Raw genomic sequence first — 13,571 nt, forward strand, 5'->3', positions numbered from 1 at the left:
ATGAGGAATTAGGAAAAATCCTTTTTAAAGCCTTAATTAAAAGAAAAACACAATTCCAAACTTTTGGTACAGATCATAGCTTATAACAGATACTTTATTCATGAGTTTTGTTTTTGTTTTTTTAATTGAGCTCAGTTTCGGAGATTTTTCCTTGAGAAATGTTCTCAGGCTGATTTTCTGTTTTCTAGGTTAAACTACATCAGAACTGTAATAAATAGAAAAAAGAATGGTCAGGAGAGTCAGAACAGAGGGCTGCTATTTACAATTCCTAAGTAGTGTCCTAACTACAAGAAGGGTGAGTCACTGGGGAGAGTAATCCTGATATAGGATAAAAGAGAACAAATACTGAAGATTAGCAAAGGCCAAAATATCCATCTGCAGCATAAGAAAGAACAGCTCATGTACCAGACACACATTATCAAAAGATAATCAAAAACATGAAAGATTACTTGTGGCATTACTGACATTAACCTTCTATGCAAACCACTGGTTGGTCCATTTGGCTCAAGCACAACTGATCACCAAGTGATAACATTATGACAAGTTCAAAGGGGACCACTGGGGAATGAAAAAGCAAGCAAGATACATGAAAACAAAAAGGATATATATGCAATTTTAATCTCAATGTAAACACTGCCTAGGTACGATAAAAAGCAACAGAAAAAAGAGTAACAAAATCCTTTAAAAGGTGCTGACATGATTAAAAGAAGAAACTCATGCCTAAAGATAAATATTGAAGAGAATAGGGTTGATTTAGGTTAGAGAGTATCACCTTATGCTTCCACTTTACTGAAAGAATTATTTATTTCCCTCATGCAAAGGTCATTAGATAAAAGCTAAAATTCTATTAGACAAGATACAGAAACAGAGGACTATAAACGAAGGAAGAGTCCAGGCACCAAGGTGAATTGACGCTGCTTTCTGTCTAGAAGAAACTGGTGGAGGATGAAACACAAGGGAGAGATTTTAGTTCTTTAGGGTAAAGGGCAAGTGGCAGTAACCCAGTGTTCAAGGGTTAGTGTAAATGACTTCCGAATTGGTAGGTCCGATGAAGCTTCAAACGTGAGCAAGAGCTGGAGGCAGAGCCCCCATTACGCTACGTTCACATGAACCAGGAAGACAATTAGACATCCTTGAGCTGTAACTCACAGATAGATGGCCATGAAGGGGGGGCCAATGGATGGCAAACGGAAGCAGAATAGTCTTTGGTCTGTAAGTTTATGTCATTTGATCTAGCACAGCTGAGAGACCTGAAGGGCTTTCTTGGCATATGCAAATGATTATGAGTAGGAAAACAAATCAAATAGCAATACTCCTTTAGGAAAATTGTAATCAAACATGGGACATCAAGAGAATGCATAATTACACTCAATCCATTGCTGGTATAAAGAAAGAAACAGTGATTCGGGAGACCGAAAAAGCTCCTCTACCATAGCTAGGCCTTTCAGTTCAACTTTGAATTTTTTAAATTGTTATTTCAGTGGTGCCTGGGTAGCTCAGTCGGTTAAGCATCAGACTTCATTTCAGGTCATGATCTCACAAGTTTGTGAGTTCAAGCCCCATGTCGGGCTCTGTGCTGACAGCTCAGAGCCTGGAGCCTCCTTCAGATTCTGTGTCTCCCTCTCTCTGTGCCCCTTCCCTGCTTGCGTTCTCTCTCTCCCTCTCTCCTTCTCTCTCAAAAATAAAAATTAAAAAATTTTAAATAAAATAAACTAAAACAAGCTGTTATTTCAGTTTTATGAAATGACAACTGATTTAAAAATGTAATACTTCTATACATGGACCTTTCTTAGACTTTTAAAAGAAACTTTACTGAAGTAATCTCCTCAAAAATTATATAGATCTGGAATTAGCACAAAATAAACATTTGGGGGCTTGTCACTAAAAAGAATTATCCAATCCAACAATCTGAAAGGCTAGGGCAAAATTTTGATGCAGGAGGACCTTTTAAAACGAAGTTTCCACTGAGGGCAGGAAACGTCCTACTTTGCACACAGGCTATCCACTGAATTTCTTATTTGCCATCTTTTCTCTTGCATGTAGCAAGATGCTAGGATTTCTCCATAATCCCCCAACTGGTAACCTCTACTTTGCAAGTGGGGATATACATCTGGTAAATTTCACGATGTTGAAAAAAGAAAAAGACCTCTCACCACCAAAGACTTGAGGTTATTGGTGGCTATCTGTTTAACTGAAGTATAAGTGACAGGCAACATTTTATTAGTTTCAGGTGTATGACATTGCTTCACCAACGTATAGATTACGTAAAGCTCCCCACTGTAAGTGCAGTCACCAAACATTATGACAATATTATTGACTATATTCCCTATGCTGTACTTTTCATCTCGGTGACTTATTTTATAACTGGAAGTGTGTACCTCTTAATCCGCTTCACCTATTTTGACCATCGCCCCCGCCCCACCGCCACGTTCCCTCTGGCGACCACTAGTTTGTTGTATGTATGAATGTGTTTCTGTTTTTTTGTTTCTTCATTTGTTTTTTAGATTCCACATGTAAGTGAAATGACCTGGTATTTATCTTTCTCTGTCTGACTTCACTTATCATAATTCCCTCCAGGTCCATCCATGTTGGTGGTTATTTTATTTTATTTGTTTATTTTTTCCAATATATGAAGTTTATTGTCAAATTGGTTTCCATACAACACCCAGTGCTCATCCCAAAAGGTGCCCTCCTCAATACCCATCACCCACCCTCCTCTCCCTCCCACCCCCATCAATCCTCAGATTGTTGTTCTCAGTTTTTAAGAGTCTCTTATGCTTTGGCTCTCTCCCACTCTAACCTCTGTTTGTTTGTTTGTTTGTTTTTTTTCCCTTCCCTTCCCCCATGGGTTTCTGTTAAGTTTCTCAGGATCCACATAAGAGTGAAAACATATGGTATCTGTCTTTCTCTGTATGGCTTATTTCACTTAGCATCACACTCTCCAGTTCCATCCATGTTGCTACAAAGGACCATATTTCATTCTTTCTCATTGCCACGTAGTACTCCATTGTGTATATAAACCACAATTTCTTTATCCGTTCATCAGTTGATGGACATTTAGGCTCTTTCCATAATTTGGCTATTGTTGAGAGTGCTGCTATAAACATTGGGGTACAAGTGCCCCTATGCATCAGTACTCCTGTATCCCTTGGGTAAATTCCTAGCAGTGCTATTGCTGGGTCATAGGGTAGGTCTATTTTTAATTTTCTGAGGAACCTCCACACTGCTTTCCAGAGCGGCTGCACCAATTTGCATTCCCATGTTGGTGGTTATTTTAAATTAATAATGTTCCCAATATATTTGAGGGACCAAAAGAAGTTTAAAAGTAACAACTCCAAGGTCCAAGTGTATATCAATATATACTATCTAATAGGATATATGTATGCATATTTGTAATAACAAAACCCTCAACTATTTCTCTTATGATAAAAATACCATATGTAAATACTTAACTTTCTAGATTCTCCACTGAAAATATCCAAAACTGAACTGATTGACAGGCATGTTGACTGCAGGCCCAGAGAGCATCTAAAAGGGGCACGGCTTTCATTACCATGAAAGAGAGTGATACCTGTAATCATTGAGCCTGTGGCTATGCTCTCACATGGCTCATAATAATAACTATCTGGTTACAGGTGCATGCTCGTATCTTTTAAATAATTCACTATATTTGGGGGGCAGATTGGTCATCACTGTTGTCATTTTCAACCTATTGACAATTCTGTACAGAAAGGATTTACATGAACTGCCTTTTCTTTTGAGTGTCATGAATTTGACAATATATATGTGTGTAATTATCCACTTCTTCTTTTGAAGGGCGAAGAAAAATAAATGCTTCTGAAAGGCTACCATAAATCCTCCCATTTTGGCTCGCTGACACAGGTTTATAAATCACTGAGCTGCATGAACGCCTAAAATATGAAGTAAAAGAGCTATTTAGGGCTTTCCTCTTTTTGTAGCTTGTCTCGTGAAAAAAAATTTGTCTAAATCAAAACCAACAAATTGATCTCTGCACAAAATATATGGATCATAATGACCCGAAGATACATAAAGCCTCACCTATACTCAGATCACCACCTACACATAAAAAATTATGTATATCAGGGTGTCTGACTTCGGCTCAGGTCATGATCTCATGGTTCATGAGTTCAAACCCCATGTCGGACTCTGTGCTGACAGCTCAGAGCCTGGAGCCTGCTTCAGATTCTGTGCCTCCCTCTCTCTCTCTGCCCCTCCCCAGCTCATGCTCTCTCTCTGTCTCTCAAAAATTAATTAATGTTAAAAAATTTTTTAATTGTGTATATCAAAGTATAGAACATTCTATTTTTTTCCAAACCATTTCAAACACGTATGAACCTTGAAAACATGAAAGCATTTCACAGGCCCTCACATGGCAGTACATGCACATGAGAACACATTACTGTTTTTAAACTGCTATTCAGTTAGGAACATTTGAAAGAATTTTGTATCTTACCAATTACAACAGCATCAACGTATTCCTGAAAAGAGCAAGTATATGTACGAGACCTCATTCGGTCTACAGACACTGCTCCACATCTGACAAATATCACACTGTTTTCCATCCCTTCGTCCCAGCTCCACCCAACCCCACGCACTAGGCTACCACGCTAGAGGCCTGCAACCCCAGGCACCACGCTAGAGGCCGATGCTATGGGTTAGGGGTGCCAGAAGGCTGGGGTGGAGTAGACAGAAATAACAGGCAATCTATCACCTGCTACTCCAGACCCACCAATGTTATTCTCCCTTTGTGTATGAAGAGCAACATTTGATTACTCAATGGGCTTATGATTAAATGCAAAATACTCAAAGATGCTCAAAGAGACACTGGGAAACCAGTGGTGAGAGGAAGGGCGGGAAGGGGGGAGGAAGAGACTGATTAAGACTGATTGACCTTTGATGAAGCTATCCGGAATTATACTATCAGAAAATTTACAAAGGAGCCATTTGCCTTTCCATATATATGCAAATTTTACAGGGCTCCTAAAGGTCTTAATCTGCGGTTGGTAAATGCCCTGTGTAGTTAAGCAAGTATAACTGTTAAAATGGGACACCTGTCTCAGAACAAAGTGATGGCAAAGAGTACCACATTCCAAACTTACTGTTATACCACCAAAAGGGGCGGCTGAAAATCGGCCTGCTGCCCTTGGCTGACCCCCAGCTCTGGTCTTCCAGAAGCGGTCGGGGAGCAAAAGGATGGTTCTTGGAAGGAGGTTTTGGGAGCTTCTGAGTCCTGCTCTTGCCCACTTCAGCCTGGCCTCACCTCAAGCCTAGAGAGAGTGGCTTTGGAGACACCTGTGTCCCCCAGGAGGTGGGACACAAGAGACCGGTGTCTGGCTGTGCCTGGAGATGAAGACGAAGAGACGGGCTAGGCAGGCTGTGGCAGCAGAGGGCAAGGAGGGGGCTTGCTGTTAGAGACAGGCTGCTCCAGAAAGAGCCGGCCTGGGGATGTCCGCAATGCCCCCAAGAGGCCTTGGGACAAGGCAGTCGTCACCACTGACCAGCTGGGGGATCGTTGGCGGAGGCAAGAGAACCACAGGTCAGATTTCTGGTGACGGGCATTCCCCAGAAAACCGTCCCAAGTGCCCCAGAGAGCGCTCGCCTTAACACCTGACAAGCCCAATGAAGGTTACTGTCATCAAGAAAGACTTCCTGCCAGGGGCACCTGGGTGGCTCGGTTGGTTAAGCAGTTAAGCATCCAACTTTGGCTCAGGTCATAATCTCACAGTTTGTGAGTCGGAGCCCCGGGTCGGGCTCTGTGCGGAAAGCTCAGAGCCTGGAGCCTGCTTTGGATTCTGTGTCTCCTTCTCTGCCCTTCTCCTACTAGCTCACTCACTCTCTCTCTCAAAAATAAACATTAAATTTTTTTTTAAAAAAAAGACTTCCTGCCAACTTCCCTCTTCTTCCATGTTCCTGCTGCACCCTGACAGGGGCAGGAGCGCTGGGCAATGGGCAAGGGTGTGAGGACCCTGGCAGAGCGAAGTAAGAGGCAGCTTCCCACCCCTTCCCCCCTCCCCTCCTGGGTTCCAGCCTGGGGTGGCCCGAGCTCCAACACAGGTCAACCTACATTAACTTCAGACCCCCACCCCCACCCCGATTACACAGGATTGCATGATTTGGTTACCAAAATGAGACTTTTGTGACTTGAAATGACTGGGGGAGGGGTTCTTACTGTCTGAATATAAGAGAGGTCATGGGACCCATCCTAATTTAAGGAATGGGACAAAGGAGTAGAGGCCCCATAGAGCAGGTGGGTAGGCAGGGGGTTAAACTGTTTTTCTGTTACCCTTCAAGGTACTGGTTACAGTCGAATTTCAAACTTCCAATGGAAAATATGTAAGATTTGAACTACATGAGTCTTCAAAGAAAGGAAGAGCTCAAACCAAAAATTTACCGAGTCATATACTCATAATGATTACCAGTTTCCTCAAAAAATGCCAGCAGGAATTTTCATTATATGATATCTAAATGGCAGCATATTTCAGCATCAATGTTTTATTGTTAATATAATGGTACTATCTTAGAATAAGAAAGGACTGGTCCAGATTCTAATCCTATAGATGAGATAACAGTCGACAGATAGCCTACATAAGGTTATAAAGCTAGTTACTTGCAAAGCTGAACTGCATGATTTTCAGCTCAATGTTACTTCCTTTTCTTTCTCAGATCCAGAAAGCAACCTCAACTGTGAAGATTTACGAATAAACTTGATAAGAATGAAGTCTGAGATGTGAAATTGTTACGAAAATGAGAGAAAGAAAAGCCACACAGTGAGGTAGGTCAAGAGTAACCAGACACAGGGAGGAAGAGAGGGAAACACTTCCAGACAAAGGAAAAGAGGGTTCCCATTTGTTCATGAATTCTATTTCCAGATTTGAAAGTGGCGTGACTGGTTGGTTCAAGAAAAAGTGATCTCTGGGTACAGCACCTAAGCTGACTAATGGAAGTAAAGGGGCACCAAAATGAGAAAAGACAGACTCATTTTACGACAGCTGACATTGGCAGGGAGCCACCAAAAGACGACCAACATGTTTGTAGAGACAGGCCTTTATTCCCAAGACAAGAAGAGTGTAAAGCTTGGACCAGAACTCTAACTATAGGCACAGAAGACATGAAATTTCAAAACAACAACAAAAAAGTTGAACAGAATTAGTAATCATTTAGCTACGAAGAGACAGATGATGAGTTTACATTCTCACCAGAAATATAATATAGAAGTAGCAGTTCTCAAAATTATATGGGTATCATCATCATGGAAATGGCAATTAAAAAAAACAAAAAAGCTTTCCATCAATATAAAGGGATACAGTAAGTGAAAAAGAGCCAAGATTCACAAAAAGCCAAGTGAACATGCATTCGTTTCAGTGGTAGAAACACCACTGAAAGGCTACTGAAAATCAGGTAGCAAAAGGCTCAAAAATATTGAGAATATCAAGAGACTCATATCCCAGGATCAGGGAAAATAATAAATATAGAATGAAGCCATCGGTTAAGCCAATCTTTAAAAGTCAATATTTGGGGCGCCTGGGTGGCTCAGTCGGTTAAGGTTCTGACTTCGGCTCAGGTCATGATCTCAGGCTTCATGAGTTCAAGCCCCACATCGGGCTCTGGGCTGACAGCTCAGAGCCTGGAGCCTGTTTCGGATTCTGTGTCTCCCTCTCTCTCTGCCCCTCCCCTGCTCTTGCTCTGTCTCTCTCTCTCTCAAAAATAAACAAATATTAAAAAAAAATTTTTTTTAAGTCAATATATTAAGTCACAAAGCAAATAAAAACAAAATAATACAACAAAAATAATAAAACATGCTTCGCTGTTTTGCATGCTCGGGGAAAAAAAAGTGTTGGTGAGACTCTAATTCCCATTCAGAATTAAAGGTATTCAGGGTGTTCAGGACTGTAAGGATTCTTCTCTCCCTTTAGCAGATGAGGAAAGTGACATCTGAGTAGTAACATGGCCACCTTACATGCTTTGTCACAATGTTGGTCCAGACTTTCCCTCCAGAACCCTGTCACCTGCATCTTTCCTCACAATACTGACAACACCTGTACTTTTAAAGATTCCATTAATACAGATAACAGACCATGTCCATAGAGCATGGAAAACATAAGAGCTAAGCAGGAGGGCTTTAAGAGTAAGTAGTCGAGATTTGTTGGATAAGAGATAAACAATTCTGATTCCTGTTGATCAGAAGCATATCATAATTACAAATTATATAGAAAGCCTATACTTCTAGGTAGGGTTTTCCAATCTACCTCATTTCAGACGAAGCAAAACCAAAACTTCGTAAGGTTCTACGTAGAGACCAGTACAATATGTGTTCATTACAAGATAGCAGTTAGTTTGAATATTCATAGTACAAGCCACACTCAGAAGCAAAACAAAAAGATTAGAGGCAATAGGAAACATGCACTTGTTTAAGATCACAGTTTCTTTGTAAATACATGGAAACACATACCCATTTTTCCACATCAACTTGCTGGGGAAAGAAAAAGCCAAAATAAATAACAAGCAAACAAATAAATGCCTGGCAAAGTTTCAATTACTGTCATTTAAATAAATGGTCCCTGCACCAAAATCTTCCATTTCTAATGGAAAATGAAAGTACTCAAATTGTAATTAATAACATTTAATCTCAAACAAACCAGAAAAAGTCAATTAACTTACTAATCGGAATTTTTAAAGTTATTAAGCTGGAAAAGCACCAGGTACACAAAATCATAACAATCCAACATATTCAAAACCAAACATGAACACTGATCTGATTCTCAAACCTAACAGGCTTCCAGATTTAGGGACCAGTCTTCTCCTCTAACTGTAAGTATCTATTTAATGAAAATAGAAATATGGCGGTCAATTTAGAAATACAGCATCTAACCATAAAAATCTTTCATGAAATAAAAGTAAACTTTCTCTTACCCCAATCTTCCTCACATTGTATAAAATGTCACAATATAACAAAAGGCATGCCTTGCCAAAAAATCCTGAAATTGTATCAGCATCAAATTTTTTTATTGCATTTATTAATGAATGCATGTTAGTCTCATAATCATTATGAGATTCCTTGAAAATATCAGTGAATAAAATTATATTCCAAAGTATAAAATACAATTTAAAAAAAAACCCGTATGTCAACAAAGACTGTCTGTCTCTACAATGCCCTCAGTTCCTAGCAAATCAATCAGAAAAATAAATAAATAAAAGTCAACTTTAAGTCTCAGAGTTGTTTGCAAAACCCACCCCCCCCCCTAATATAACACCTATGATTGGTATGTTGTGAGACTTGAGGTTTGTTTCAGACTCTTCATACACTAAGTTTATTTGTAACTTTTTTCCTTAGGCAACTCATTAATTGGGGAAGATCTAAGGCTAGTTAGGCAGAAATCTTGGGCCATGGCCAGGAATCTGCATCCCTTAGTAAGCAAGCTTGTGGAAGGAAATGTGCATAAACGTAACACACAGTGGTTATTTTTAAGATACTAGACACTGATATAAAAATATCGACTTAAGTACACAGGTGGAATTGTTTTGAAGCCCCAGGAGGCTACTTACAAGAGAGCATTTTGGTTTATTTAATAATTTATTTAGTCCTCTGAAAAATCTGTTATAAGTTTTAAAAACACACAATTGCTTTTTAAGAGAGAACAACTAACTGAATGGAAAGACCTGGTTTTCACTCTAAATTTTTAAGCTACTTGGCTGTGATATAAAGTTCAAGTCCTCATTTTAAACTTTAACTTATTTACAACGGGATGACTTTGTTTCTTCAGATACTGGGGCAGAGGGAAACAATTTAATCGTGACTAGTTGTAATATAGTTACCATTTACTTTTCTACCTCCCAAGGACAAATCCTTGTATTTGTTCTCTTTCAAGAGCAGTAATTCAAGAAAATGTGAAATGATTTCCTTTAAATAGTTGTCGGGAAAACAAAATATGCCATATTTGCAATGACTCCGTTGATGAGCAAAGACAGTTTATTAACCCATCATTTTCACTTCTAAATGTTAAATTCTCTCTCTCTCTCTCTCTCTCTCTCTCTCTCACACACACACACACACACACACGCATTTGCATCACTGCAAAGATAAAGTGTTGTAGGATTTTTCTAGAAGAAAGAACTTGTAATCAAAAGTCAGTAACTAGTATTAGTAATAGAAACTCTTTACTGATCTATAGTTACAAGGAGAAACAATTTCTTAAAAGTAGCAAGAATTAGTAGCAATATAACAAACTCAGTATCCCAATACCCAAAGAAAGGCTTAGCAACAGCATGTGCTGGAGGTGAATTATCACATCAACACAAAAGACAAGACAAATGGCCCACAGATTTAAAAGACTAAAGGGCAATAAAGTTGTAATTATGCATAAGCAAGGCAGAGCGATTTCATGACACATCTCTTACTAATGTTAACAAGAACCATTTCATTAAATGCCTGCAAAAGGTGAAGAGGAGAATGATTTCTGTGGAGATAATTGAGGAAGGGAAACATAAAGTTCACAATAACCTTGATTAATTTTATAGTTTAAACAATTACCAAATCCATAAAGCATATAAGACAAATGAACATTTATTCTAATCATTTATTATCCAAATATTTGGGATTTTAAAAATATGCAGAAATTACATTAGAGAAAATAAATATATTAACATCTCTAGGAAATTACATTAAGTATTCTATCATAATAAGACTAAAAAAAATGGCAACCTCATTTTTCAAAGAAAACAAAACTGCCATTAAGGAAAATAAAAGAGTAGTTTAAATTCCAAGTTGATTTAGCAAAGGACAGAAGTTAAAAATATAGTATAAAAGCAATTAATTCTAAATTGTATCATTATATGAAAGATGAAATATTCATATGACATCTCTTTGTATTCATATTTTAATTAATACTTTCAGGATATATAAACACGAACTATTCCATCATGTTAAAAAAATTTTTGGTTGCTTCTTTCAAATTGCTTGAGTTAAGCCTTACTGTGTAAGGTGAAGAATTTTATTATCATTAAATCTGTAAGTCATATATTAAGCAGTTACTATGTGCCAGGCTTTGAACTAAATGTTTTACGTGTAATCTTCTTATCTGCATTTTATATATGAAGATACAAATGACATATAAAGGTGTTACAAATCCTCCACAATGAAAAAATGTCACTTAGTTATTAAACAATGGAACTTGACCTTGACATTGTGTCTCTAACGGCAAAGCCCCACACTCTCATGCCACTACTTGGTACACCATATTCAAGTTACATCATCTTTTTTTTTCTTGTCTCAAATTTTTATTCTGCATTCAATTTGAAATTGCTCAACAGCCTATTTCTTCTTCTTTAAGTTTATTCATTTTGAGAGACAGAGAAAGAGAGCGCACCGGTGCACAAGTGGGGGAGAGGCAGAGAGAGAGACAGACAGACAGACAGACAGAGAATCCCAGGCAGGCTCTGCACTGTCAGCACAGAGCCCAATAAAGGGCTCAAACCCAGGAACCATGAGATCATGGCCCAAGCTGAAATCAAGAATCTGACTCAACAGCCTATTTGTTAGTTAAGTGCCACCCAGTATAATATGTTAACATCAAGATGAGAGAAAGTAAAATGCACCTATAACATCAAACATGTTATTTAGTATCACTTGTTCAAAGCATGTTTGGTTTTTTGCATAGATACATTTACAGTGTTTGTTTATTGTTGACAGAGAGAGAAAGAGAGAAAGAGAGAGAGAGAGAGAGAGAGAGAGAGAGAGAGAGAGAGCGCGAGCAAGCAGGGGAGGGGTAGAGAGGGAGACACAGAATCCAAAGCAGGCTCTAGGCTCTGAGCTGTCAGCACAGAGCCCAATACGGGGCTCAAACTCAAGAACCATGAGATCATGACCTGAACTGAAGTCTGACACTTAACTGACTGAGCCACCCAGGCGCCCCAAGAATTTTTAATATCAAGGCATAACACAAACAAATAATCAAAATCTTTAATGCATGCCGACAATCCACTACCCTGCTGTTAAATTTTTTTGAGTAATAAATTAGAGAAAAGTGAAAAAGAAATTCTCTACCCTACAAATAATTCTCTACCACACAGGCTGTTTATTATTAAGATTGGAATAGGGGAGCAGGGACATGAAAATTCGCACACTGTGTTCCAGCATTCAAAACACGATGAAGTCATCTAGATTTTTTAAAGCAAATTATGATTTGGAGAGGCCATGTTTTTAATGAATATATTCATTTCAGAATATATTGAATTCTGAATATGTTGAATAATGAATATATTCAGTTCAGAAAAATATGCAAGCCATGAGTATAGAGTTTGCTGAAATTTTACTGAGTAAATGAGCCCATGTAGTCAGCTCCAGATCTAAACAGAGGACACGACCATGACCTAGAAACTTCCTTCACACCCTCCCCAAAGATAGCAATTATTCTATCACTATTAATTTAAATATTTGCTTATTTTATTTTTTTTTTTAATTTTTTTTTCAACGTTTATTTATTTTGGGGGGGACAGAGAGAGACAGAGCATGAACGGGGGAGGGGCAGAGAGAGAGAGGGAGACACAGAATCGGAAACAGGCTCCAGGCTCTGAGCCATCAGCCCAGAGCCTGACATGGGGCTCAAACTCACGGACCGCGAGATCGTGACCTGGCTGAAGTCGGACGCTTAACCGACTGCGCCACCCAGGCACCCCTACTTATTTTATTTTTGAGAGAGAGAGAGAGAGAGAGAGGATGAGCAGGGTGAGGGAAGAGAAAGGGGGAGACAGAGAATCCCAAGCAGGCTCCACACTGTCAGTGGAGCGAGATACAGGGCTCAATCTCAGGAACGTGTGAGATCATGACCTGAGCTGAGATCAAGACTTTGACACTTAACCGACTGAGCCAGCCAGGCGCCCAAGTTTTACTTTTCTTATTTTGAAAATATAGACTATGTTCTCTTTTTATCTAGTTCCTTTAGTGGACATTTAAGTTTGTAAAACTCATCACACTGTCGTGGGTAGTAGAAATTAATTCATTTTCCTGGCTTTGTAACACTCTTTTGTATGAATATATCACAATTTGCATATCCATTCAACAGCTGAAGGAGCAATTAGTGATCTACTGCAACTTGGAAAGGGAACTAATGAAATTTTCTCTCATTTTTCAACAAGACCTCACGCAAACAATAGAAGATTCAAAATAAATTAAAACTGCTTTGTTTTGGCTTACATGTTTCCTTCCTCTGCCTCCCCACACAAAACATGGATTCCTTGGTGCCTAGTTATTGATTGAATAAGTTACCAGACTGCCATTTAATAAGGAATTAAAAGAAAGCCACATTATATGCTTTTATTAAATATCGGCATATAGGTAGGTCAATCACATCTCAACAAGCAATGAGCTCATCCCTTGGCAGCAGGAGGGGAAAGAAACTAATATCATTAAGAATCTACTACCTGTGCTAGGTATTTTTATATTTATATTTTTGTATTTTACATTATATTTATACTCGCTTTCTTTGCTATAAATATTAGTCTCAACAGAAAGGATTTTTTTTCTTTTCTTTTTAATTTTCTTTTTTTTTTTTTTT

At 38.6% G+C, this 13,571-nt stretch overlaps 1 protein-coding gene across 13 annotated transcripts in view; it reads right to left on the bottom strand.

Annotated features, from left to right (window-relative positions):
* Positions 1–13,571, bottom strand: part of RYR2 (ryanodine receptor 2) — a 768,472-nt gene that overhangs the window by 463,828 nt on the left and 291,073 nt on the right. For 10 of the 13 annotated variants that reach the window (XM_040464900.1, XM_040464901.1, XM_040464894.1 and 7 more), the window contains exon 4: positions 8,471–8,491. The exons of the other annotated variants lie outside the window; for them this stretch is intronic. In XM_040464900.1, the coding sequence (XP_040320834.1) occupies positions 8,471–8,491 (21 nt within the window). The remainder of the gene's footprint in view (positions 1–8,470; positions 8,492–13,571) is intronic. 13 annotated transcript variants of the gene reach the window in all.

Source organism: Herpailurus yagouaroundi, unplaced genomic scaffold (assembly GCF_014898765.1).
Source record: "Herpailurus yagouaroundi ecotype Mexico unplaced genomic scaffold, PumYag 530, whole genome shotgun sequence".
NCBI lineage: Eukaryota > Metazoa > Chordata > Mammalia > Carnivora > Felidae > Herpailurus > Herpailurus yagouaroundi.